The sequence below is a fragment of the Solea senegalensis genome, linkage group LG19 (genome assembly GCF_019176455.1).
Source record: "Solea senegalensis isolate Sse05_10M linkage group LG19, IFAPA_SoseM_1, whole genome shotgun sequence".
Lineage (NCBI taxonomy): Eukaryota > Metazoa > Chordata > Actinopteri > Pleuronectiformes > Soleidae > Solea > Solea senegalensis.
Genome location: NC_058038.1, coordinates 5,244,470 through 5,266,588, shown reverse-complemented (window position 1 = coordinate 5,266,588; position 22,119 = coordinate 5,244,470). Strand labels below are relative to the sequence as shown.

The window sequence follows — 22,119 nt, the reverse complement described above, 5'->3', positions numbered from 1 at the left end:
TGTTTATAATGGGTTTACATTTATTATTGAACAGTCTTAATGACGACTTTCATACTAATATTTCGTACCCATTCACACACTGGCAAACCCACAACCTACAAGGTAAAAGAAAATTTTGAGTTTTTAGGATGGGTTAGGATTGCCTCTCTAAAATTCTTTTTCTGTGAGCGCTGAGGTCTAATAACAGGTTGCTTTTAGACGTGTCAGAACCCCGACTAAAAACTTGGGGTGAACGGGCTTTTTCCTGTAGCTGCCCCTAAACTTTGGAAGAAGTTACCCATGGAAATTAAATCTGCCAGTGCCAATGAACATTTTATATCACTTTTAAAGACCCACCTGTTCTCCTTGGCCTTCACTTTTGATTCAGGATAAGAACAGTCAACCACGACACTTCTATATAGATTTGACCTTTTTACTATTTTACTTTTATGTTCTTATTGATTTTGTGTTTTATACCTTTTATGCTGCTGTAAAGCACTTTGGTCACCCTTGGTTGTTTTTGAATGTGCTCTAGAAATATAGTTGTATATACCTGACTTGACCTGTTGGTCCAAAATAAGCATTCTCTGCCAAAAACTGCCTCAGAGGATTTACAAATCTGACTTAACTTGGAAGTCTGGAAGAACAAAGTGACTCCACATAATATCTATAAATAAAGACTGTTTTTATGTATTTATTCATTAGTCACAAACTCAAAGTCCCTGTTTGGGATACTTGAGAAATGACAACTGTGACTTGGCTTAGATCAATGGCGCAGCAAGTTACTATGGTGATTTATCCTGATAAGCAGTGAATTTGAAAAACATAGAAAAGAATAGAATGCACATACTGTACATGTAAAGAATATAAGCAATAAATAGTAATGTCCAAACAAATGATCTGATCAGAAGCAGATTTTTATTTTAAAGCGGGATTTACTGATGTAAATGTAGCTGACCCTCAAGTCACAGCTAAACAGAATTATTGAATTATTCCTCAATTGACAAACTAGTCGTACAGACACTCGGCCAGCAATACAGTGGGAAGGTAACATTCGCAAAAGCAACAAATTGTGAGTTCGACTTTATTTATATTGTTTATTCCTTCTTAGCTTCTTCCGGCTCTTGTTTCACCTCCTCATACGTGGCATCTTCCTCTTTTTCATCCCCATCGTCTGGTTTAGAGTTGGGGACCCAGAGCCCGGATTCTATGCACCTCTTCATGTGAAGCTTCGCCTCCTAAATCATGCAAAAAAATTACCAACATTTGTGACTGAATGACCAAAAAAGGACAAAAAAAAAAGTGAAAATCTGTTTTTGTATTAACATTTCAAACATTTGTTACATGTGAGTATCGCAATTTGTACTGTATCGTAGGAAATATCTAATCCTAGCAGATTACGACATTAACATCGCGTGTAACTGGGTGGAACCTCTGGAGGAAGTATCATTCTGGCCTTAAGACCTAATTTTGCAAATGTTGCTTTGCAGTGTTAGTATAGTCTTGTTTATGTGCATGTTAAAAGTCTGATTTTAGTCAGACTAAGACAATTATTCAATTTTCATGTGAACCAAATGTTAGTCTGACTAAAATCAAGAGAGTCTTAGTCGGACTAACAAAGCGAGATAATGTGATTCATAGTCCGATTAATCCTGCATGTTTCCGCTTAATCAGACTGGAGTTGGACTGGAGTCGGACTGGGCGTTCTGCACATGAACAAAAGTAGAAGGAGACGACGTATGAACTGCAGTACAGTTGCTGGAAATCGTATGGTGGCGGTGTCTTTCTTCTGACAACACAGCAAGCACAATCAATTTGTATCACGATTAACATATACAACCGCGCTAGCTTGTAGAGGGATACTATGCCACCTATGGAGGCGGAGTCAGATGTACATGGCAATAAATCGATATTCTGCTTCGCATGTATACACTGCAAGTTGTCCGATTGCCTGTCTTAATCAGACTACGGCCTGAGCTCGGTTAAATTGCGCATGTAAACGTACTGACGTTTACACATGCACACGCAAACAACCAATAGGAAGTGCCCTCTCTTAACTGCTCTGTGATTGGTCAAAGTCTCCCGTTACAAGCCAAGGTTGGAAACAGGAAATGCAGCAGTCAAGTTCTCTCTCAGATCCTTTGGTTTACATTGTGTCGAAAAATTATTATGGAGTTACTGCTCAGTAATGTTAAAAATATGTTGTCTAACCCCAACTTTAACAAAAGGACACCTACCGTTGGGTCCATTTTGCTAATGACATCCTGTAGCAACTGGATGTTCTTGTCATCGAAACATTTCTGCATCTCCTGCAAATCAAAAACATACCATGTCAAACATTTTAAACTTTAAAAAGAAAAAGACAGTCAGTGCTGTGGATTTTGGGGGAAAATAACAAAAGCACTTACTGCTGGCAGGGACTCGTACACATCTACAGGATCGAGTCCTCCTGGCCCCAGGCGCTTCTGTCGTTCCTCTTCCTCATACTCCTTCATGGCTTTTTCTATGCGGATCTTTGCCCTGCCACGGACTCGCTCCTTAAATGACTCCAGCTCATCATTGAAAGCGTCCTGGTACTGTTGATCTGCCGTCTGTGCCGGGACACATACACACCATCAGCATTTGCATGTATTACAGTAATTCTACCAACAAGAATCAACAGCTTTTTGAGGATCCTGCGAATTTGATGTGTTTTTTTTGTTTGTTTTTTTAACCAAAGGAGGAAATACATTTAAGTGCCTGTGCTTTTGTTCCTGGATTAAAAAAGTCCCTGCTTCTGGATTAGTACTTCCTGTTGATTCAATCATCTCTGGTGCAGAAGAAAGATCGAAAGAGACAGAGAGGAAGGAGGCTGAGTCATGACGAGGGAATGAGACTCAACTTGAGTGCAAAGCACAAGAATCAGGAGAAAGGGACCTCCTCATGAAAACTGCATTTCAAACACACAAACTAATAAGCCTCATCTTCACATTTTGGTTACCGAGTTACTTTGGCTGATTCCATTGTTTCTGGAACATATTCAGGGCCGCAACTGACAATAATTTTAATCAGCGATTAATCAGCTGATTATCACTTCCGCTTCCACGTCACAAAATGGAAGAACATGTCACATATCTTGTCTATTTACTGTGACAGGGGAGCAAAGAAACCACATTTAAAAAGCTTAAATCACAGAAAAAAATTAAGCATCCAAAGATTCACTCACCTTAATTTTGGCAAAGAATTGACGAAAGCACCCGCGAGGATCCACCTTGAGGCTTTTTGCCAACTCCAGAATGAACTGCATGACGATGGTCTGATGAGCCACTTGCTCCATCAATGCGCGTTTCTAGAAAAAGAGGAAACGTTTTGAGACCGGTTTACACGTTGGAACTCACATAACAACTGACAAAACGAAATAGCCTGTGCCACGTTGTGGTCTAACTAGTGATTCTCAAAAAAAAACAGATGAATTTTTCCAAGTTTATGGTTGAAAGAACATGTATGGCACAGCTCAGAAATGTGCTTTGGCCTAAATGCTGTTATATATTTTTTCTCTTAGAGCTATGTTTTTAAATAGAGTTTGGCTGCACTGTTCAGTAACAGCAAAATAGTGGAAAGAAAAATTTAAATAAATAAATAAATATCAATGTAGAAAATTGTGATTTCATTAGTCAACAACAAATGATGCAGTGGGTGGATCCTTCCTGACCCAACCCATCCAAGGTTTGATTGTAATTCAGAAAACAAAATAATAGGAAGGAGATGGTGGCAGCCGACAAAGACAACACTTTTGAAGTACACATGTAAGTGGTTTACACATTTCTAGTCAGAAAAGGCTGGTTAACAGTGAGATAAAGTGGTAAACATACTCTGCATGTGTGTATCTGCCCACAGTTCCCGAATCAATCTCACATTCCATTAGTAGAGATCTCTCAACAGGCATTCACCTCTGCTTTTTTATTTCCTTGTAGTCTTTAAGTGCTGTATTGTAGGTACTGGCACACTTCCTATCTCAGGCTAGTTTCGGGTGGATCAGTACACAAAATCCACGACTCAGTTCAAATCCCAGTTTTGTGGTCACAGATTTCGGTTTGTTTATTTATATAAAAAAAAATTTCTCCATGTTTTTACCTCCTCCACTTCAAGGTCGATGCACATGATGACAAGGTAGTTGGCAGTCTCTTCACATACTAGATGGGGGTTGTCAGAGAGATACTTCTGGCTGTCATCCCAACGTCGCAGCATGCCTGTAGAAAAGACCACCATTAATTTTCAAACACCAATATCATCTTCGGGAGTTCACTCTAAGCAACTGGACTGGCTTCGGTTAAGTTGCACACCAGTTTTGGCGAGTTTTCATGCATGGCCAAGCCCTCAAAATTTCACTCAAAGAGATAAAAAAATATGACGATGAATTTGTGGTTCACCTGTTTTTACAAGGTGGCAGAGGCAGCAAGCGTTTAGTGGACTTTGGGTGTGTTTGCAGAATTTGCGAGGTTTCTTGAATGCATCGTCAAGCTGCTCTTCTCAGCTCAACACGCTGTAGATCCCACAGAAGTGATAAAACTTACCAGGGTCTTTGAATGCACCTCGTTAACTGCCTCCATTAGCTCAACACCCTGTGAACCATGCATTACTTTCACTAGCTCTTGAATCATCTCAGAAAGGCCCATTCCTAATCAAATGAGTCCTTCAAATATAGGAGGACAGCTGCATGACGTTGGAAGAGGACTCTTGGATGAGAGGTGAGACATCTTCAACTTGTCTCAAAAGTCCAGTTGCCTTCAGCTACAGGGCTCTAGACTGTGACCAAAATTTGAGAGTGTGCGAGTGAATTTTACATCCAGTCGCACCTTTTTTAACACAACGTTAAATGTGGACAGGACGCGTCAATGAATCTGGAATCTGTGGCAGGCCAATGAGTGTGAGAAGGATTGGGAACGGCCACTGTAAGTGGCTAATGTGTGAAGGGGGAGGGTCCTAGAGATAATCGAGCGTGTAAACGTCAGACAGATATCACAACCTGCTACGTGTATCTGAGGTGAACAATGAGCAAGCAAACTATTGACTCATACTTCCGACCTGCGTTTAGTGTGCTACTGCCAGAGTCTACAGTGTCGGGTGATTCAGAGTCAGAGGTTTGTGTGGCGAAAAAGGCCCGAACTCACCATTTTCTGGAAGACTGGCTGCGAGAATTCAGCAGGTTGAGGAGGTTTTGTGTTTAAACTGTCAACAGTGCATGCACTGGCAAACTTCGTGAAGTGCAGTAAGTAATATTGTATTAATATTGTGTCAATACTTAGTATTATGTTTAACTAGTGTATTATTAGTTAAGTATTGTTTTTAACTGTGAAATGACCGAAAGGTTACTAAGCACTTTTTTTTGTTCTGAATGTATGGTATATTTTTTTGATATTTGTACTGTCATGACAGCGATGGTGCTGTCGGTTTACCTTGTATGTTGCATCTTCAAAACACTGAATTTGAAACAGCACATTGTAATTTCTGCATCTATTATCAAAGTATTTATTCGTAATACAGTGGAAATGAGTAGAAATGTGAATATTTGGTTAGTATTTTGATTTACGGTGTATGCCCCTAAAATTTTCAGTTGGGGGGCCACTGTGCTCCTAGTGAAAAAAGTTAGTCTGGAGCGCTGAGCTGATCCCTGAAGATGACCCAGAACCTTCACAGACAAACATGGGTATCTTTCAAGATAACAACAGCCAATAAACATCTTACCAAAATGTTTGATTTGCTTTTCATTTTTTTCCACAAAGGTTTTATGCTTCTGCTCCTTCTCCTCTTCGGTTTCCTCATGAGACTCAGGTTTGATATTGACGACGCTCTATGGAAGACAGACAATAACAGATTGTGTTTCTGATACCTTAAGACAAACCTACCTAACAGTGAACATGGTTTTGTCCATTACATTGTCATTTTGCAGAAAGACAAACTGTGGAGGTAGGGTAGGTGAAAATGTATCACCATACGAGACCATTTCAAAAACAGGCTCTGAGCTATGATTCCAGTAGGGTTGAGAAACAGTAGAATCTGGCACCCACCTTGCTGAAGCCCTCCTTGCTGAGTGTGTCCACATTCCATGGCTGCTTCTTCTCATCCCGATTGTGATCGTCCCTCTTCTTCTCCCATTCCCGCTCCTCTTTTTTCAACTTCTTCTCCTCGGCCTGAGCCTTGCTCAGCTCCGCTTTGCCTTCTTCCTTTGCAGAAATGGTCAGCTCTTGTACTTTCTTTTGTGCCTCTGCTAGCCGACGCCGACAGTCTGCGAGGCTCTTGTTTAAGTCGTCACCCTTTTTGTGGAATTCTTCCATCCGCTCCACCCGTGCCTGAATTCACAATGTCATGAGATCAAAGTTGGACTGTAGCTTGTGTTTACAGCAGGGATAATGGTGGAGAAAGCTACGTTAAGAGATGCCCCATCCATGTTCACTACATATATTGGACTGATGAAGAGACGAGAATTACGAATATGTAATGTGCAGAACCACAGCACGATCCATCTTACCATTATCTTTGTTTTTCTGTGACGTACAGGTCAACAGGAAGTCGGACTACTGCCTTAGCATGTAAAGTACTGACAGGATCATCGTATTGTGATATTATTGTATCGTATCGTGAAGTACCCTGCGATTCCCACCCCTAACGTGTTAATTCTTGTGCTTTTATCCTGAACTCTATGCAACGAGTGAAGTTTATATGTACTGCCAGAACATTTAATAACATGCACGATGGTGTAAGTAAAACACCAGCAACTGAGAGGAGGGAGGATGGAAGCTAACGTCTCGCGGTGTCGTGTCTATTACTGCTGACAATAAGCCATTAAAAAATCAAATGTATGCCCTAAAGTTGTACCTGGTGTCTCCATCTGAAGAGACTGGGTGTGTCGATGTTGGGGTGAGTGTCATCTTCATCATCTGACACCTCGATGTGGTCCCACACACTGTAGTCTATCCCCGACATGTTGATGATGATGGTGATGATCAACACTGGCTGCGTTAGCTCTGAAAAACGACTAACGGCGAAGTTCGCGAGCAAACTAAACTCGCCCGAAGTTAGAATCAAAAAAGCATACAAAGAGCGGAGGGCGAACTTTTGGCAAAATGCCTACCCGAGTTCGGTGAAGTGAAGGTTTGTGTTTGTGTTTGCCCAGCACGGACTCAGAGGAGGCTAGTTAGCGCGAGCTAACAGGACATCACTACAGCATTCTAGAAAGATTTGCAACGGTCAATTTCCGGTTCACGTCACTGCGTCACGCAGGCGTACGTCAGGTCGTGACTCCGCCCACAGCGTTTTATTTTGAAGGACAAGCTCTTTATTCATAAAATATTCCAGTCTTGTATAAAGTACCTAAACGGGATACTTGTGTAAAACTATGTTTGTGTTTGTCCAGCACGGACTCAGAGGAGGTTAGTTAGCGCGAGCTAACAGGACACCACTACAGCATTCTAGAAAGATTTGCAACGGTCCATTTCACGTGCACGTCACTGCGCCCCAGTCCCTCTCCGCCCATAGTGTTTTATTTTGAAGGAGAAATATTCAAGTCTTGTATAAAGTAGTAAAAGTACAAGTCTTTGGTAGAAGTGTTATAATAGTTTTATAATATTACCTAAAAGTAAAGTTAAGTAAAGGTCTTAAATTATATGACTATATTTACTGTACTTAAGTATCAAAAGTAATTTTCTGTTATGAAGTATTAATAGTATTAGTAGTATAGTGAGGAGTTAGGATTTGAGCCATGGCTCAATGGTAGGGCGAGTTGTCTTTCAACTGGAAGGTTGTGGGTTCAATTTCTGGCTCTGCTAGTCTATATGTGTCCTTGAGCAAGACACTTATCCCCATGTTGAAGGATGTGAATGGGTGAAAACTGTTGTGTAAAGCAGCTCATCAAGACTAGTAAAGCACTATACAAATACAGACCATAATACCAACCCTTCTTGGAAATTTGGAGTAAAAGTTGCTAGAAATATAATAACAAAGTAAAGTACAGATATGTGAAGTTGTACTTAAGTAGAGTACCTTTTTTTTCTTCTTCTGGGGAAATCAATTCAATTATCAAATTGTTTCCCTTGATAAACAATAAGAAACAGGAACACATTTATATTTGAATTAAAAAAATATGGATATGCATCTTTTTCTAACTTATATAATTCTTTGACATGTATGTGATTTGTATTGGGTTAAGGAAAGGGACAATGCCTATCAGTAAACATTTGAATGTAAATACATGTATGTCAGGTTGCTAATTCCCACCTGTCGTCCCTTGGCAGGTGATGTTACGAGGGGAAAAAAACGAGGGAATAACAAGTAAAAACATAGTGACGTAAAAGAAAATACATACATGATATATACATGATAAAAATCGAATGATTTAGGTACATATTATTTATTATATTCTCATATTTGTACATAAACGTAGGTATTGTTCATAATCAGTTCTTTGACATTACCTAATTACAATTATGTTAGTTGATTCTGACTTGGTTTATTTAAAATATTAAAAACACAGACAAAAAACAGTGCATTTCCTCATAAATAAAGACCTATTACAATATTTATTCAGCTATTTTCCAGTTTGTTTAAACTAATCTCTTTTTCATTGGCCGTTGACACAATTGAAATTGTTGATATATATTTTTTTTTTATTTAGTCCATGTATATTTTCTGTCGCATCCATGCTGCATGGATTATTTCATTAATGTTCATATAATGCTGCATTGTTCCTTCTTTATGTTAATGTAGTTAAAACAGAACGCGCATGAAATAATCTGGATATGTGCAGGCTCCCTTTAATAATAACAACAATAATACTCTTACACATGATGAAACAAACAAACTGTTTGCAATGTTTACAACACAAGGTTAGTCAGATAACAAATTGATACAATGTGACGTCATGACATTCAATAGGTGAAGTTTATAATGTTTTCGTCTTGTCCTCCGCAGGTTTCGGCTCCCTGAAGCCGGAGCAGCACACGGATTTTCCGGCCTGATTCTCACAGCATCTCCGCATCTCTTGGATCACATGGTCACACATTCTCTCCACGTACCTGTGAGCTGCAGTTTATTAAAACAACGTCAACAACGTGCACTTTATCTGACGACACTGAACTAAATATTGTTGTTGTATTTCTTTGAGTGTACCTTGTAAACACTTTTGAATTTCACATGCCTGCTTTTGACACGGGTCTTTCTGGGGCATGCCTGAAAATATATTAACGCATAAATGAATAAAACCAAACATGTACGATGACGATGACAGTTTTCTGAAAAGTTTCAGCCGTTCGTTTTAAGTCATAATCAAGATCGCTCGCACCTCAGTCGCTTTAATTAACGTCTTTATAAATGTTTAAAAAAAGAGCTTCTTTCTCTGTTTAGGGTCGACAAGCTAACGTTAGCCGCTAAAGTCAATACTGGGCTTCTTTCTCTGCGGATTCTCAACAAGTTTAAACGTGCATTACCGCCACCTACTGGACTGGAGTCTGGATTAGGAGATTACCACTACTACTATTGCGACTACTACTACTACTACTACTAGTACCAGGACCACTACAACTACTTCTACTACTACTACTACTATGGAAGAGGATTAGGGACACATATGATTTTTTTATTGTCACAATAAAGTCAGAATTCCGACTTTACTGTCAGAATTCTCAGAGAAAAAGACTTTAATCTCTGACGTCAGACCTTGTTTCTGTTTTTCTACTATAACTACATATAAAACATAAAAAAAGACATTAATGAAACCACCAACTCTCAGGTGCAATTATTAAAAGATTACTACCAAAGTCACTTCCGCCTACAATGAGGCCCACATGAATCATCTCTTATTTGGGGAAACAGCGACATCTGGTGGTTTGCCTAAAATATTAATCAGGAAGACTCTTAAAACCTTATAAGGCAAAAAAATTGAAAATTTATTTAGAAATTAAATAAAATAAACAATAAAATAAAGGTGAATAACGACAACGTTTTTAATTTAATTTTATTCATAAAGACATTAAAGGAAACAGTTGATATTTACAGGAATGATCTGCTTATCTTTAACATTCAGTGGTTTCTATGTTATTGTGCAGCTACTCGCTTATGTTACAAGATAAATGTTTTGATAGGAAAATAATATATATATATATTCATATAAATTAGGAACAGGATATGACATGGGAAGCATAAAGACATAAAGCCTAAACTAATAATAATCTACTGAGAAAGAGTGTGTTCATGTTAAAATACTGACAAAATAAAGTATATTCTGGTCATCGGGAGATGTAAAGTCAGACTCTTATAAATATCTGTCGAGTTGTGAACACATTTGCCGACGTCTCTGCACGTGTCCAACGCCTCGTCTCCAGATCACTTCAAACACCTGAGTGACGACAAAAGACACTGCGGGTTAACAACACAAAGACAATGGAGAAAATGTTGACTTCCTCCTCACCACCGTGATCCACTCGTTCACCTTTGGTCTTGGCCTTGAGTATGAACTGCTTGCTCTTCTTCTCCAGGGCGTTGGAGGCGGTGCAGGTGTAGGTGCCCGGCGGCAGCGAGGACGATGTCAGGACGGCGGTGTCCTCCGGCCTCTCCTGCTGCACGGGATGGGACGACTGCCAGCTGTAAATGGGGGAGGGATTTCCTGTGGCTGTGCAGTTTAAGGAGACGTCGGCTCCCGCTGCGATGTCCAAAACTTGTGTTTCAGGACTGAGGAACACTGGAGGAACTGGAGAGGAGATGATTCATTAGGACCAGGTTTTGATATCCACGAGGACGGTCCTCGAGGAGTAACTAATTCAAGACAACACACACCTCAGAGGACATTGCATTGATTTACATTAATTTCCCGGTGACTCAATTCTAACCCTTACCTTAACCACAATTCAAATCTTAGCCCTAAATTTACCCAGTTCCTCAGAAATGAAGTTCTGCCTCACTGGGACCAGGTTTTGGTCTCCATGAGACTCACAATCATTTCCTGGATTCATATTCTAACCTTAACCATCACTAGTACTAGCCTAACCTTAACCATAACGAACCTGAACCTCATCCTAACCACACGACATGTCATCACCTCAAAATGTAATAGTTTACTTTAAGGGGACTTACTTTTTGTCCCCATAAAGAAGACAAGTCCCCAAAATGGGATTGTGAACACAGGTCCCCACAACATGAGTAATGCCTGTAATACACACACACACAAACTCCTTTTTATCGCTTAGTGAGGACACCTCATAGACATTCCCTAGCCCTAAACTTAACCTAAACCCAATTCTAAGTCCAATTCTAATCTCGGAAACTAAGTCTTGACCCTTAAAATAAATGCTCTTAAAGTTGCGTGGGCCAGCTAAAATGTCCTCACAGTCCAGGGCAGTGACAGGTTGAGGACTCACAGTACACTGAGGCGTTGAGAGGCTCTGAAGTCACGGCGGGAGACGGTTGTGGTCCCTCCGGTCCGAGCTCGAGCTCCGCGACACACCTGTACTGCGCTCCATCCTCGGCTTTGGTTGGCGTGACGAGGAGAACGGAGGACACCTGGACGGGCGAGGAGGACGTGAGGTCGGAGAAGGAGTGGTTGTAAACCTCCGTCTGCCCCCGGTACCACCTCAGAGTGAGGTACTGGACGGGAGCCACGTTTTGGACCTCACACAGCAGCTGGTACTCTCTGCCCTCGATCATGGGGCCGGTGTGGTTCACAGGCCTGATGGAGACGCTGTCCGGGGTTTCTGGACAAAACATGGATTTTGAGTGTCAATACTTAAAATACTTAAGGGTTATTTTACACCTTATCTTTTATGTTTCTGTGTCAGCAGTAAATCCCTGTAAATGCAAGGAGCATGCGTCCGTCTGTCTGTCTGTTAATCCCATTTGTCCATAACTGTAGACTTTGGCCACGAGACATTTGTAAAACTTTCTAAAAAAAAAAAAAAGCAGCACATTTGCCCAATCCAATGAAAAAGTTTGCTGGAAAAAAATCCCCCTCAGTTTTTCTGAATGAATCAGATATTTTTTTTTCCCAGCTCTGTTTCGTCGAACAAAGAGATATTTTTTTCTGGAATTTTCTCATCTCTGTTTCTCTAAATTAACAAGGAAACATTTCCTGAAATCTTCTTTGTTTCCAGAATTCTTTTTCTCTGGCTTTGTTATTGTTATTATTATTATTATTGTTGTTATTGGTTTTGTTGTTATTATTATGTTCCTGAAAATGTTTTTTCATCGTAGTTTTTCTGAATTAAGGAAATGATTGTTCCTGATTTTTTTTTTCTCCTGGCTGCTTCTCCAATTTTTTGTGATAATTTTTCCTAAAAAATCTTATTTTTTGGCTCAGTTTTTCTAAATGAATGAGAAAACTTTTCCTGAAATGAGTTTTTTCAAGACAGTACACAAGGGTGGAGATGACCTATGACCTCGCTTCCATCGTGATCTAAGGTCTGGTTCATGTTGGAATGGAAAAGAGGAGCCGACTCACTGTAGAGGACGAGGTTGAGTTTCTCCTCACATTGTCTTGGAGCAGTGAAAAACACTCCGTAACAGATGGGCTCCTCGATCCAGTCGATGAGGCTGTCGACCTTCCACTGGACGCTCAGGTCCTGCTGAGTGTGAGCGGCGCTGATGACCGACTCCCAGCCCAGAACACGCACTGGCCTAGTGGCTTCGCAGCTGACGGACACCGGCTCCCCGAAGCCCACCACCACTCTGGAGGGCTTCAGGACGAGGGAGCAGCCTTCACCTGACACTGACACTGACACACACACACACAGTGGAAAACAACACCATGAAATGTGCAAAAATATGTATTTATCCACATTATCTGACAACCAATGTCACTACTGTTACGAGAATCATTAATTTACCAAAGGACGTTACAAAAAACCTTTAAGTTTTTAATAAAACAATGTCAATTAACGTAAAATATTACGTTATCAAATAATCACTACTATCACAAAAACATACTTGGGTGACTAAATTTATTTGACTAACAAATTAAAAAAATAACATTCGACATAAACTTCATAATTTTTACTTAGGCCTGCTATTTATTTGGATTACATAATGACATGTTAATGTTACAAACCACTAACAAAAACATTACACTATGGTAAAATGAAACAAAAAGATAATGAATTTACCCAAAAATTCACAGAATGTTGAATTTTTCACACAAACATGTTACTAATATCACAAAAATGATGGAGAAAAAAAAGGACGAAAAACACTACAAAATATTATAATGTTACTAAATTTATTTGACTAGCATTTTTTTTACTTACTATTTATTTAGATTACATTGTAACATGTTAATGTTACAAAGCACAAACAAAATTTAACACTGTAGTAAAATGGAACAAAAAGATGTTGCTAACTTTGCATGAATTTACCCAAAAATTTGAAATTCTGTAAAAAAATTGTTTTACAAAATGTTGAATTTCTCACAAAACATGTTACTAACAGGGTGTAAAAGTGTAAACTTTAGTGTAAACGTACTTCTATATTGTGAAGTCAACAACTAGAGGTCATTGTTTGCTCAACAACATCACTTTCCTCAGACATTTCTAGGATGTTATTCCAAAAATTTCCCCCAAAATCCCTTTTAAATGACAACATTTCTTTGCTTGTACAACTTTCTCAAATTTTGGTTGATTTTATCTACTTTTTTAACATGTTTTTATCTATTTTTTTTTTAATCTGTTTTCTCCTTTTTTAAGAAACACTACAGTCTGAAAGTGGGTGTAGAGTTAGTGTTCTGACCAAGCTAAACTTGCTTACCCCATTGGAAATTTGAATCATATTAACAATAATTGGCTTAGTCTTTTTCTCACTAGGGCTGTTTTCACAGTGTATAACTTAAGCCACAGGGTGTAAAAAAAGACGAATATACTCCATTTCCTTCAGACAACTGCAGCATCAAAATATTATTATCATACATAACATCAGACATGTGAGGGAGGAGGGGTTAAAAAAAGATGAAGATCTTACCGGAGTAAAACATGCAAAAGTTCAGAATCCATCTCACGACGTCGATCCCCATTTTTATTTTTCTGCACCGAGTGAGCAGTGGATTCAGAGGGGGGAGGTGAGCCGGGGGGAGGCGAAGAATTCCAACTTGGACTTGAGCTTAGCAACTCTGCGGGGAAGCGATGTTTGAACAAAAGGGCCCCGGCTGTCCCAGCTGACTTTGTGTGTGTGTGTGTGTGTTCTTGTATGGGTTCCTTTTTGAGCACCAAAAAACTTGTATACATAAGGAAGTGAGGACATTTTGGGGAAGTGAGGACATTTTGGGAAAGTGAGGACATTTTGGCTGGTCGTCACATTCTGACACCCCTAAAAGATCTGGTTTTAGGGTTAGGGTTAGAATTCGGTTTAGGGTAAAGGTTAGGGTTAGGCACTTAGTTGTGATAGTTAAGGTTAGGGTCTAGGGAATGCATTATGTCAATGAATGTCCTCACTATACTATACAAACGTGTGTGTGTGTGTGTGTGTGTGTGTGTGTGTGTGTGTGTGTGTGTGTGTGTGTGTAAAAAGGGGAAACCGGGAAGTTGAACAGGTGGCAGGCCTCCACAAAAACACAGTCCAGCCGTTTGTGCTGCAGCGAATCTTTAGTTCTGTGCAATATCTTTCTCCACCTTAAAGAATCTACATTTCTTTGGTACGATGTATTGTTTATTTATTATGTTATTGTTTTATGTATTTAAACACACAAAGTTTTAACTACAACATTGGGAAAGTATTACAATTGACTTAATAAAGTCAATATTTAAGTAATATTTGAACAAGTAATATTTGAACAATATACAAGTTAAATGTAACTTTTTTAGTGGTGTTTAAACACAGAGTTATATACACCACGGGAAAGAATTAAATCTGACCTTTTTAAATAATATATGAACATAAACAAGGTAAACTGAACTCCTTTAGTGGTGTTTAAACACAAAAAGTGTTAACTACACCATGGGAAAGTGTTAAAATTTACTTTTTATATAATATATGAACAATAAACAAGTTAAACTGAACTCTTTTAGTGGTGTTTAAACACAAAAAGTGTTAACTACACCATGGGAAAGTGTTAAAATTTACTTTTTATATAATATATGAACAATAAACAAGGTAAACTGAACTCTTTTAGTGGTGTTTAAACACAAAAAGTGTTAACTACACCATGGGAAAGTGTAAAAATTTACTTCTTAAGTGATATCTGAACAATAAACTAGTGAAGTTTAACTATTTTAGTGAAATTTAAACACAAAGAGAGTGAAATGAACCATTGGAAATTGACTTTTAAGTGATATTTGAACAATAACAATAACTAGAAAAATACATCACTATAGAAAACATGTAACAAGAAGTAAAATTTCTCGGATTAAAACTGTAATTTGCCTTCAAACGAGACAGAAAATCACGACATAAATGTTGACTTTTGATGAATATTCCTCTGACTTTAACCTTAAATGTGACTGGAGACTTGAGCTGCTCTTTATGATGAACGACACTCAAGGGTGTTGAAGGTTTGATATCTTAACGATTCTCTTCACGTGCCTGACTGAGGTGTGGCCGTCGGTTTGATTTCAAACCAGAGATTTGTATCTCTGTGACAGCAAGAGCCTGTTTTTCAGGAGCTCAGAGCTCAGCTCGGCTCGGCTCGGCTCGGCTCAGCCCAGCTCGGCATGTGGCTCGACGAGTCTCACACTGTGAGCAGAATGTCGCGCTGAGCATCAGCTGAGGCCGCACTGGGAGAAACCGGACGCTTTACACGGACGTATTTATATTTATGGACAAGCACAGCTGGGAATCTGGGATGGCAGCGCAGTACAGTGCAGTGTGGCCTCTTTCACTTTCTCTCCCCTGGAGGTTCAACCGTTTATAATAAAAGCTTTTTTAAAAACCAGGACACCATGACAAATTGAGCAATAGCCACTGCCAGGTCGTCATAGCAACACATACACAAACAGAACAGAGGAGAGTTGAAACGACGGCAGCTGAACGTAAAGAAAAAAAAACGGGTTTATCTTGGCAAGAGAAAGAGAAGGAGAAACAAGTCTTTGTCTTCTTTAAATGCTGATTAGTATGTCAGACTCAGCGCTGGATAATCTAAGCCAGACTGAATACAAAAGAAGGCAGGGAAACATTTGATGTTTGACTTCAGCCAAAGGATGTAACTGACGGATTAACCCCCGACGATGGGGAAAATACGGAAGAGGATTAGGACCACGTGTAAAAAAAAAGAAAAAGAAATATAAAATAAATAAAACGGCATGAATCCTGAGATTAAAGTCAGAATTCTGAGAAAAAGTCATTATTCTGGGATTAAAGTTAGACTTTTTTGTCCCCTCAAAATTCTGTCTTTAATCTCAGAACTTTTTTGCATGTGGGCCTAATCCTCTTCTGTAGTAAAACAAAACAAAACAACAACACATCCCTGACTTTTACATTTTATTAAAAGTTTTCTTTGGTTTTCTCTGACTGGCACAAATCAGTCGAGCTGCACGACGTCGTGGCTCATGTTCAGCTCGTACAGCGATAACAAAGCATCGCAGGAAACCACGTTATACGATCAGTCTCTTCAGTGCGAACACATTATCGTCATCATTATTCCACAACTGTACCGGTGTGTAGATTTAAAATAATAATAATAATAATAATAATAATAATAGTCATGATCATAATAATATAGTAAAACAAGTTACACAGTAAATGTTGCAGTCTTATAATAACACTTTACGAGTCAGTTCAATGCCAATTATGATCAGGAGTCACACAGATATGGTAAGTGGACTCATTAGGTCATATTTGAACAATGAGTGTTAAATATAACTTGTTTATTGTTCAAATATCTCTTAAAAAGTCAAATTTAACACTTTCCCATGTTGTATTTAATTCTTTGTATCTTTAAATACCACTAAAAGAGTTTATTAGTGTTAAATGTAACTCTTTTAGTCGTATTTAAACACAGAAATAGTTAAATACACCATGGAAAAGTGTTAAATATGACTTAAAATCACAATTTAACACTTTTCCAAGGTGTATTTAACTCTTTTTGTGTTCAAATGCCACTAAAATAGTTAAATACACCATGGGAAAGTGTTAAATATAACTTAAAATCACATATATTGTCAAATTTAACACTTTTCCAGGGTGTATTTAACTCTTTTTGTGTTCAAATGCCACTAAAATAGTTAAATACAGCATTGGAAAGTGTTAAATATGACTTAAAATCACTTATAAAGTCAAATTTAACACTTTTCCAGGGTGGATTTTAATCTTTTTGTGTTCAAGTGCCACTAAAAAAGTTAAATTTGCCCACTTTTTACTGCCAGGGTGTATTTGATTTGATCCAAATTGGAATTGGTGTTAAATGAAATCTTTTGGTGGAGTTATTTTAAACCCTGCAACATTTTCTGCGTAACGACACAGACCAACATGGACACAGACATTAAAAAAAACAATAAAAACAAACTGAAAAACACCCTCAAGCAAGTATAGATGATGCAGCTGTAGTGAAAACAGAGAAAACACACACACACACACCTGAGTGGGTCAAATTAGTGCCTCGACAAACCCACTATCCTTTGCTGTTAAAGGGACAGTACGGGATTTCTGAAGTGGGGTTTGTATGATGCATTTATACATAAACATACACTTGACGGTGTGTGTCTCTTTTCATTCTAAAAGGTTGCAGACCCGTGATGTAGTTCCTGCATAAAGCACAATTCCCATGATGCCACGAATCTTAAAGCTCGGTCAGTCTTTCTGATTTTCCTCCAAGTACCACGAGAAGGAGCTCCTGTACCACTGGTGCTACGCGTACCACAGTTTGAGGACCATAGCAAATGAAACACAAACTTAAGAAACTAAACAGCCTCTCTTGTGCCGCGCTCTGTAAACCATTTTTTCTTATAGTGGATAGTGGAGCTGTTGTTAAGTTTATTGTGTTACAGTCGTGGCTTTTGTCCGCCATGAGAAGAGACACAGAAGGCGTTCACTACCCGGGGTCACATGACTCTCTGTGACGCGGCTCAGATGTACAGTTATGTAAACATCACACCCTGAGTTTCTGTTGAGTTTAATAGAGACAGAGAGACGGACTGGAAAGTGAAAGATAAGACTGTTGCGTCTCTTAAGACGAGGGCTGCAGCCACGAATCAGTGATTAATGATTTTACTAAACTCACCGCCAAAGAATTAACAAAGAGATCATTAAAAGTGAATAATTATCACCGTTTCCATGTTATTACATATTATGGACTAGAGCTGAAACAATTACTCTATCACTTGATTATTAATCGATCACCAAATTAACCGTCAACTACTTTGATGATCAATTATTCGCTTTGGAGCTTTTTTCATGATTAAAAACAAGATATCATCATTTCCATTGTTTGACAAACACTGATCGCCATTTTTCAACATTTTATGGATCAAACGATTACTCGATTCATCAGGAAAATAATCTTAAAGTGTGTTGCATTATGGATAATCAATAAATAATTGACAGATGAATCTAATTGCAGCCCTAGGAGAAAGACGAGACATTCTCCTTTCGTTTTTTTGTTTTGTGAACATTTCCTTGCGTAAAATGAGGTGACTGAGAACACAGGCTTTCAAAACAGCACAAGAGAGCTTCCTGTGTGCCGCGAGCTAATGCTGCGTTCCATTTACATCGGAACTTGGAACCTGGGAGTGTCGACCATAATAAAAACCCATAGATGCTCTACACCGGACATGTCCAACGACACAAGCCTGACCCGGGGCTTTACCGTTCCAAACCGTACGGTAAATCACGATGGAATAACGACACGTGGCTAAAGATCACTTCTTTCACCTGTAACTAAACACCGGCCACGCCGAAGAAACTCCTTAAAAACCTAAAACCCCCACGTCAGAAATTCAAAATCATCCCTTTAAGGCTGGATAATGAAAACCAGGATAATGGAAAAGGAACACACACAGTTATATCGGTGGTGTCCGACGGTATAATTCGTCTTTCGGCTTAGTCGAGTTAGTCTGCATCATAAAACGCTCGAGTTAAACCAAAACAAGAAAGAAAATGCCATGGTAGCATAAAGTGGGTGAGCCCTCTTATGACCATCATGATAGTCAGGCCGCCTGGGTTCATTTTGGGTCAACTTCCAATATCTGGCAGTTATTCAACCGTTTAGGAATTTGCCGTACTGAGAATCTTTCTAAACTCATCACAAACGGTCGAGGAGTCATTGTAGTGAATCAGAGCATTTCATTGATTATCATTTAAACGTCCACAGACGCTGTCGGGGGCCGGTGAGAACCGGTCCAGATCGTACCATGTAGAGTAAACTGTGCAGGTCAAAAAGCCCAGCAGAGCTGCAGGGTGAGGTGTTCACGCTCCACTTCATTCTGACTCGGTCCGTGTGTGTTTACATGCACCCAACTCGGACACAGGCGTACACATGCACAAAATGACAAAACAGCCAACCTTTGAACCCCCGTGGTCACTCGTAGGCCTGGTTCACAGCGGACTGATGCGTTCCGTGCTCATGTAAACAGATTAGAGTGTTCACGCCGCGCGCCTGAGACGCTTCCATTCTGAGCTTCAGTGATACCCGTTGATAATGATGTTGACGTCGTACCAACATTATTACATAAACCCGACAATGAAAGCCCTACGTATGATACAGTTCTATCACGACTTGGTTTTTTGTTTTTCACCAGGACTGTACTGGTGAATCTTGTCTGTGATTGGATAATGAGTAAAGAACGCATGCCAAACCCTGTCGGTAACAGAAGGGTTCACTGATTCTCTGCCCATCACTAGATACCAAACCAAGTAGAAAAAAGCCGAGTAGTGCCGCTTGTATTTGTCATCATTATCAGAGATAAACCAGAAACTAAAGTCATAAACAGAACGGCGGTGTGAGGAGGAGACACGCCACGCATCCAGTGTGAACCAGGCTGCATCACATTAGCAGAAATGCACCGACAGAGAAGACACCATGCCCATTAGGTCTGTAAAGCTGGAGTAGACGGGATATTTCCATTTTTTGTTGAGTGTAAATCAGACTAGGGGGAAATCTGGGCCTACATGAGACAAATGATTGCCTCCTCTACTAACTCAACAATTGACATCAAACAACCACCCCGTCTACTGCACCTTTAAAAAAGCTACGAAACTGTCATGTTCACCAAAAGAAAAACAATAAAAAAAATAAAATTTTCTCTGGAAAAAAGCCATGCAAAAATAATAATTACACTAATAAAATAAACTTTAAAAAGTCAGTCTCATACAGGTCCTGATGAGGCAGGTTGTCCTCTGACGTAGTCGCCTTTACAGGCCGAAAATGTGCCGTTAGGCGTCAGAGTAAGTAGACCGACAATGGCGAGGACGACTCCCAGGGCCACAAAAACTCCAATTATGGCTGCAAATGTCGATGGATTCCCTGTGGGAGAGGGAGTTTTAATTACATTCACTCGCTCTCTCGCTCTCTGTGACGTCACGCTCTGGAAGCGTTTCTCCGTTTATGATATACCACACATGCCAAGATGCAAATGAAAACTAGGAAAACAGCTAGTATTATCCCAGCCGTGGTTCCAGGGCGACCGCCTGATGGGGAACAACAGTATGAAGGAATTATAGGAGGATTATATATATGTACACACACATATATATGTGTGTACATATATACATATATACATATATATGTATATGTATATATATATATATATATATATATATATATACACATACACATATATATACATATATATATATATATGTACACACATATATACACACACGCACACATATATATATATATATATATATATATATATATATATATATATATTTATATATATATATATATATATATATATATATATATATATATATGTGCAATAAAGTGATAAGAAAGTAAAAACAAAGGGGATAGATCACCCCAGTACTTGACGGCCAACAGATTTCCGTTTTAGGAAAATAAAACCAAAACCGTAAAAACGAGCCATTTCCCAATGAAAAAGGAAAAAGACAGAATGATCAGTTGTGCGGATGTGCAGATAAACGGAGATCAGGAAGCAAACTGACTGTAGCAAATAGCTTTCCGACTTTGCATAGTTTATTTTGCATAGAAAGCAGAGTGAATGGAAAGTCCTGTGGTGAAACCTCCGCTGTGTTGAACACTTTTTGGAGCTCAGCACACACCACCTATTCTTCCCCCCACTCAGTCTGTTTTCTGCTATAAAACTAGTAAATTGATGGAGGGCTGGGCGATCATACGATAACTAGATATATCTCGATAGACTAAGCAGGTTTGGTTGCGTGAACAAACTCAGTCCCTCCCCCGTGAACCAAGTAGCAACCATGCTTGCAACCTGTAGAGTGGCCAGAGCCTCTGGAGTGGCAGTCAAACAGCCAATCACTGTGCACATCCAGACAACCGATCGTTCCGTCTTTTCCCCTTCTCAATGACGGTCGATTTTCGTTTTTCATATCCCTATTTGTAAATGGTAATCGGGAAAATCCGTTGGTTGTCAAGTACACGGACCAGATGTTGTAAACCAGTGACGTTATCTTACTTGGGGGTTCGACGAGCGTGATATATTTGGTCTTCGTTCCCTGGCTGTTGGACGAGGTGCAGGCATACGTCCCCGGAAACTGAAGGAACTTGTCCAGGACGAGTCGCTTGTCATTTTTGAACTCGTCCATCTGCTCTAACGCCTGAGGGAAACGCCAGCTGTAGACGGGCGGCGGGTTCCCTGTCGCCGCGCAGTCTAAATAGATCACTTTTCTCTCCGCCGGAACCTCCAGCGTCTCATTTTCAGGCTTTTTGAAAGTAGGCGGGTCTATTGATATAGTGAAAAACAACAGGATGAGGATGAATAATAAATACATCAAAAACAGTCAAACTAAACAAGTGTAAAATTGGAGAATTTAATTCTACCGTATTTTTAGGGGTTGGAAGGGGAATCAGTGAAATATTGCGATATTATATCGCTTTTGAGATGATTCTTTTTAGCATATATTTCTTTAATTGAAGTACAAATTAAGGTATAGTCACTTAAATCATGCCTCGACAAGATTAATATCGGGAGTTGTTAAAATAGCCAAAGCCAATGCTCTTATTTTGAAGGCCAGGGTGAAAGGTAGCGATGTCGGGTAAGAGGACATCACTTACATATC

At 39.3% G+C, this 22,119-nt stretch overlaps 3 protein-coding genes across 4 annotated transcripts in view; all 3 read right to left on the bottom strand.

Moving 5' to 3' along the window:
• Positions 1-878: 878 nt before the first annotated feature.
• LOC122785857 (hsp90 co-chaperone Cdc37-like) lies at positions 879-7,213 on the bottom strand. Its single transcript, XM_044051846.1, has 8 exons — positions 6,835-7,213; positions 6,027-6,308; positions 5,704-5,809; positions 4,093-4,208; positions 3,185-3,307; positions 2,388-2,570; positions 2,217-2,288; positions 879-1,217 (listed from the first exon to the last, which is right to left on the bottom strand). The coding sequence occupies exons 1-8, from the start codon at positions 6,940-6,942 to the stop codon at positions 1,077-1,079; spliced, it is 1,131 nt and encodes a 376-aa protein (XP_043907781.1). The 5' UTR covers positions 6,943-7,213; the 3' UTR covers positions 879-1,076.
• A 1,235-nt stretch (positions 7,214-8,448) lies between these two features.
• Positions 8,449-9,428, bottom strand: cmc4 (C-x(9)-C motif containing 4 homolog (S. cerevisiae)). 2 transcript variants are annotated; one of them, XM_044051342.1, is made up of 3 exons: positions 9,296-9,428; positions 9,124-9,183; positions 8,449-9,036 (listed from the first exon to the last, which is right to left on the bottom strand). In XM_044051342.1, the coding sequence occupies exons 2-3, from the start codon at positions 9,179-9,181 to the stop codon at positions 8,897-8,899; spliced, it is 198 nt and encodes a 65-aa protein (XP_043907277.1). In that variant the 5' UTR covers positions 9,182-9,183; positions 9,296-9,428; the 3' UTR covers positions 8,449-8,896. The 2 variants fall into 2 exon arrangements, with proteins under 2 accessions (XP_043907277.1, XP_043907275.1); XM_044051340.1 differs by lacking the exon at positions 9,296-9,428 and having other exon boundaries at positions 9,124-9,289.
• Positions 9,429-9,949: 521 nt separating this feature from the next.
• Positions 9,950-22,119, bottom strand: part of LOC122785253 (hemicentin-1-like) — a 34,657-nt gene continuing 22,487 nt past the window's right edge. Inside the window, exons 16-23 of the mRNA XM_044050979.1 lie at positions 21,516-21,782; positions 20,229-20,380; positions 19,365-19,374; positions 13,951-14,082; positions 12,443-12,715; positions 11,367-11,699; positions 10,442-10,699; positions 9,950-10,348 (exon numbers count right to left, since the gene is read on the bottom strand). Of these exons, the coding sequence (XP_043906914.1) occupies positions 10,341-10,348; positions 10,442-10,699; positions 11,367-11,699; positions 12,443-12,715; positions 13,951-14,082; positions 19,365-19,374; positions 20,229-20,380; positions 21,516-21,782 (1,433 nt within the window). The 3' untranslated portion in view covers positions 9,950-10,340. The remainder of the gene's footprint in view (positions 10,349-10,441; positions 10,700-11,366; positions 11,700-12,442; positions 12,716-13,950; positions 14,083-19,364; positions 19,375-20,228; positions 20,381-21,515; positions 21,783-22,119) is intronic.

Coding starts and splice junctions, on each gene's coding strand:
- cmc4 (XM_044051340.1), bottom strand. CDS start 9,223: ATGTTTGGTTTTATTCATTTATGCGTTAATATATTTTCAGGCATGCCC. Junction 9,037..9,123: donor AATTCAAAAGTGTTTACAAG/GTACACTCAAAG, acceptor AATAAACTGCAG/CTCACAGGTACGTGGAGAGA.
- LOC122785857 (XM_044051846.1), bottom strand. CDS start 6,942: ATGTCGGGGATAGACTACAGTGTGTGGGACCACATCGAGGTGTCAGAT. Junction 3,308..4,092: donor TCGACCTTGAAGTGGAGGAG/GTAAAAACATGG, acceptor CTCTTTTTCTAG/AAACGCGCATTGATGGAGCA. Junction 2,289..2,387: donor TGTACGAGTCCCTGCCAGCA/GTAAGTGCTTTT, acceptor TTTGATTTGCAG/GAGATGCAGAAATGTTTCGA.